This window comes from Sinocyclocheilus grahami, unplaced genomic scaffold (assembly GCF_001515645.1).
Source record: "Sinocyclocheilus grahami isolate Dianchi unplaced genomic scaffold, SAMN03320097.WGS_v1.1 scaffold202.1, whole genome shotgun sequence".
In the NCBI taxonomy this organism is placed as follows: domain Eukaryota; kingdom Metazoa; phylum Chordata; class Actinopteri; order Cypriniformes; family Cyprinidae; genus Sinocyclocheilus; species Sinocyclocheilus grahami.
This window is the reverse complement of record NW_015505381.1, coordinates 1,074,511-1,079,211: the sequence shown is the minus strand read 5'-3', so window position 1 is coordinate 1,079,211 and position 4,701 is coordinate 1,074,511. Positions and strand designations below refer to the sequence as shown.

The window sequence follows — 4,701 nt, the reverse complement described above, 5'->3', positions numbered from 1 at the left end:
TGAAATCATGCTGTAGAGTTGGAGTGGTTGGGAAGACAAGAAGCTCAGTCTTTGCCAGGTTGAGCTGTAGGTGATGATCTTTCATCCATGCCGAGATGTCCGCCAGGCAGTCTGAGATCCTTGCAGCTACCGTTGGATCATCTGGTTGAAATGAAACCAGGTTGAATCATCTGGTAATATTGAAACAGATTCTGTTTCAATATTATACTACTTCAAGTATACAGGCTCAGCTATTCATTATTAGTTCAACCCCATACTTCCTCCTGGACTTCCTGCCGCAAGTGTCAACTGTTGTCAGAACCAGGCAGTCTGAGATCCTTGCAGCTACCGTTGGATCATCTGGTTGAAATGAAACCAGGTTGAATCATCTGGTAATATTGAAACAGATTCTGTTTCAATATTATACTACTTCAAGTATACAGGCTCAGCTATTCATTATTAGTTCAACCCCATACTTCCTCCTGGACTTCCTGCCGCAAGTGTCAACTGTTGTCAGATCTCTTTTCCATCTGAAATTAAGTGAAGGATGTTTATAGAGAGGCGAGTGTGCAGGAAGTTGAGGTGCTGTGTGCTGTAGGCAGATACCGCAAAGGGAAGGCAGCAGCATAACTGCCTCAATTTCAACTACTTCCTCTTGGCTGTCGGCAGTGTGAGTGAAGACAAGGAAGGACCCCACCCAACTCAACAGCTTTTGTTGGTTAAAAACTGGAAGTGTTTTTAATGGTTTAAGTTTTGGTTAATGATAATTTTGGTGCCATATCAAATTTAGCCTAAACAATTGACGATAAAAAAATTAAAATAACAAAAACTGCTCCTATACTGATAGCTCTACTTCTTTTCTCCATCTCTGCAGTGACCCAACATTTGTTGATCGCACAGTCGCACGTGGGGATGTGGAGGCTGTGGAAATACTGGAGGGTGTCTATAGGAGTCTGGGTGAGGAATGGCCTCAGAACTGGGCTGACTCTGTCAGCTGGGCCCGCAGACAGTGGGAAACGCTCTACAACAATCCCATTAAACAACTGCTACACTGCTTTCCCCCTGACCAGGTAACACAGAGACCAGTGTACACACCAGTTACAGTATGCAACCTAGGGGGAATTGTCACTGTAATAGGGTAAATTTCATGAAAGCATGTCTAGATCATATCCCAAAATCACAACTTTTATAAAACCTATTTTAAGAACCATTGTGATTTTTCCACTGTGACATAATTTTTTTATTATAACTGAGTTATTCTCAAAAATGATAATTACCAGACAGTCTTAAGAAAAACATATATAATATATATTTGATTTTTTTTTTTTTAATTATAGATTTTTATGACAAAAAAGGGTGCGAATCATTCCTAATGGTGTTTAAGCAAATTTTTTATTTTATTTTATTTTAGAGTTTGAAATTAGACCCATATATGTTTTGACAGTTTTCATGAGATTCACCCAAAAACTGTACAGTAAAATGCTTTGGATAATAAAATGGCCTGCTAAATGGTTACTTAAAGGCCTTCTAGTCTTTTAGGGTGTATTCACACCAGGAAAGTCCGCTAGGTCACTTGCTTTGGTCCGGACCAAATACAATGTTGATTTTTTTTTTGTTTGGTGTGGTTCGCTTTCACACTGCCCTTTTTGCAAGTGAACCAGAAACTGTAAACAAAACCACACATGTGCTGAAGGTCATCCATTCATTGGTTCATTCATTCAACCGTACCAGAGTTCGTTTGGAAGCGGACCGAGTCCACCTCTTCAGCTGTCTCGGTACAGTTGTTTGGTCCGCACCAGAGTGCGAGTGCTGTATTCACACCTGCCCAAAAGATCTGCACCAAAGGGTAAAACGAACTTGAGGTCGATTCAATCAAACCTAACAAGACAGGTGTGAATACTCCCTTAATAATTTGTCAAATAATGCGTTGTTTCTGGGTTGATTGCGTTAGTTTCACTTTGCACCAGCAGGTGGCACTGTTGTCTATAACAACAGTGGGCCCTGAACCACAGTGAGAGGTCTGTAAAGGGTTAAATGGCATGATAAAGTTTAAATTAAATTATATAAATTAACTAAAGTCTTCATCATGAGAATGGAAGCATGTTGCAATATTTTCTTAGATTCTAATTTAGTCTTATTGACAGAGTAAAAGTACAATTTATCTTTTTTACTGGTAGTCTGTGTGTCTATGATTATGCAAAGTACGGATGTGGAGAGATGTCTAATCCATAGCATCAATGCCTGCACACTGAGATAAACATGCGTCCAGAGGAGGGGTGATACGGACAAGAAGACAGAGTTTTGAAACTCTGATGTCCTTTATCTTGCATGTCCAGTTATAACTGTTGCAAAATCAGAAGTTGTAGACCACAGTTCAGTTTGAGGGTTTGTGCATGATCCATTTTGCATGAATGTACTAAAAAGAATAAATCATGCAGTTCCCCTGAGGTTTGGTTGAGTTTGACATAACAGTTTCTCATTATCACTTGGACGTCTTTCCTGGAGTGCTGAAAGACGGCTGTAAAGATGAACACACACAATTCTTTCTGTTAAACCAGTGGAATAAGCTTTGTGTTACTGATCTTTTGGTCTGTCTTTGCTCTTTTGAACAGCACCTTCTGTTTTTTGTTAAAAGACTAATTATATTGAACACACACACACATGATAAACTCATTATTCTGTCTGTCTGAGCAAAAGGCTTGGAGACATGGGCTTTATGGTAACCAATCACGTCCACTTCGCATCAGCATGTGACAAGTGGCTGCAGGGCTTCCATTTGGCCAACAACACATGTAGACATCTTTCATTCTTGCTTACTGGAGCTGACTATATAGCATCTAATATAGCATAAAATAAACATATAGCATAAAATAAACAACACAAACACATAATAATAATAATAATTATAATGAAAATTGTATTAGATGATAAAGTATACAATTTATAAATGTTATAAATAAAACAAAAATAATATAAAAAGTATATATAATAATATTTAAAATGTAATTAATCAAGCCTACATACACATGTAATAAATAAAATAACAATGGAACTATATAGCATCTTTAGGAATGTATTTGTATATTAAAGCAATGTTTATAAAAACATTTTAAATAAAAAGGGACAAACATCTAATGATAAATAAAATCAAAGAAATAAAAGTATGTATATATAATAAAAACAAATTTGATCCTGCATACACATATATTATGAATCATTTATCTAAAAATGTAAATAAATAATATATTTTTAAAATATATATTTTTTAAACACTTTTTTTCTTTGGTCTTCACTAGGTAACAAGCTCTGGGCTTCCGTTCTGGATGGGCGCAAAGAGATGTCCACATCCTTTGACCTTTGACTCCAACAATGTAAGTTTTATTGAGTAAATCCCCACACACAGCCCTTGGGATCTCCCATAATCCCCTGCAGACAGCATTGTCTAAGTTTAGATGACTCACAGTTTCTCTCCTGTTGTGAGTAAGATACTATCTGATATCAGTGATCAACTGTGATTAACAAAGCAAGGTGAAAACATGTTAAACCCCCGACTTCTCTCACATAGACACACTCACACAGTGCCACATTAGCAAACAAGTCATGCTTTTCACAGAAACCCTTTCAGATACATGTATAAACTGAAAAAAAATCAAGACAAACTAAATATTTTAATTAGGCATCTCTAGATATGCAAATTATTCCATTCTATAACCATGATTCTATTTTATGGCCCATTTTTTTCCATTGTCTTGATTCTAGATTTGTGTTCCCCTAAAGGAATTCCTTTTAACTCATAACAGTCTGTTTGAATTCTGTGGTTTCATAGGTTAACCCATTTTGGGAAGTGTTGTTTTTTGAATGCGCTACACACTTTCCTTTCATCATTTCCTGTTAACCACTGGAGATCTGTTTCTCTACTGTGTGTTTGTGATCCATGGCAAGTTTTTCCACACTTCAGCTCAAAATCAAACACAAACTCACAGTTTTGCCTTTGTTCTGCCAGCTACAATAGAAGTATTTTGATTTTAAATTATTACTGTTTTCTTTTGTTTTATAGACCACCCATATGGACTTCATTGTGGCAGCGGGCAATTTATATGGGCAGATCTATGGGATTACAGGCTCAAGAAATCGTGCCGATATTCAGAGCATTCTGCAGGGGGTAAAAGTGCCCGAGTTCACCCTTAAATCTAGTGTAAAGATAGCAGTGACCGACCAGGAGCTGAAAGAGGAAAATGAGGAGAGAAAAGAAGAAGGTGAAATTTTATGCTTAATATAAATGTACATAGTAAAATTAAGTCTGTAAAGAATGTTAAACATGAAATATCTTTGCTAATATCCCTCACTGCTTCTCTTAGACAAAGTCAAGCTGGAGATGTTAAAGGAGAAGCTGTCCAAACTCCTGCTGAAGGATCAAAGCTTCCGGATGCATCCACAGGAGTTTGAGAAGGTACCTTGTGTTTGTCAAGTCAAGTTTTATTTGTATAGCATTTTCACAATACATATTGTTTTGTGATGCCTCTATGAAACTATATTTCATATCATTTGTATTAAAGAAAAAGTTGACCCAAAAATAACCCAAAATTTACTTACCCTCAGGCCATCCAAGATGTAGATGAGTTTGTTCCTTCATTTTAACAGATTTGGAGAAATTTAACATTCCATCACTTGCTCACCAATGGATCCTCTGCAGTGAATGGGTGCCGTCAGAATGAGAGTCCA

The 4,701-nt window shown here is 36.9% G+C and overlaps 1 protein-coding gene across 1 annotated transcript in view; it reads left to right on the top strand.

Annotated features, from left to right (window-relative positions):
* uba7 (ubiquitin-like modifier activating enzyme 7) overlaps positions 1-4,701 on the top strand; it is a 32,743-nt gene that overhangs the window by 9,788 nt on the left and 18,254 nt on the right. The window contains exons 17-20 of the mRNA XM_016285846.1: positions 854-1,049; positions 3,276-3,350; positions 4,037-4,235; positions 4,338-4,429. Coding sequence (XP_016141332.1) covers positions 854-1,049; positions 3,276-3,350; positions 4,037-4,235; positions 4,338-4,429 — 562 coding nt within the window. The remainder of the gene's footprint in view (positions 1-853; positions 1,050-3,275; positions 3,351-4,036; positions 4,236-4,337; positions 4,430-4,701) is intronic.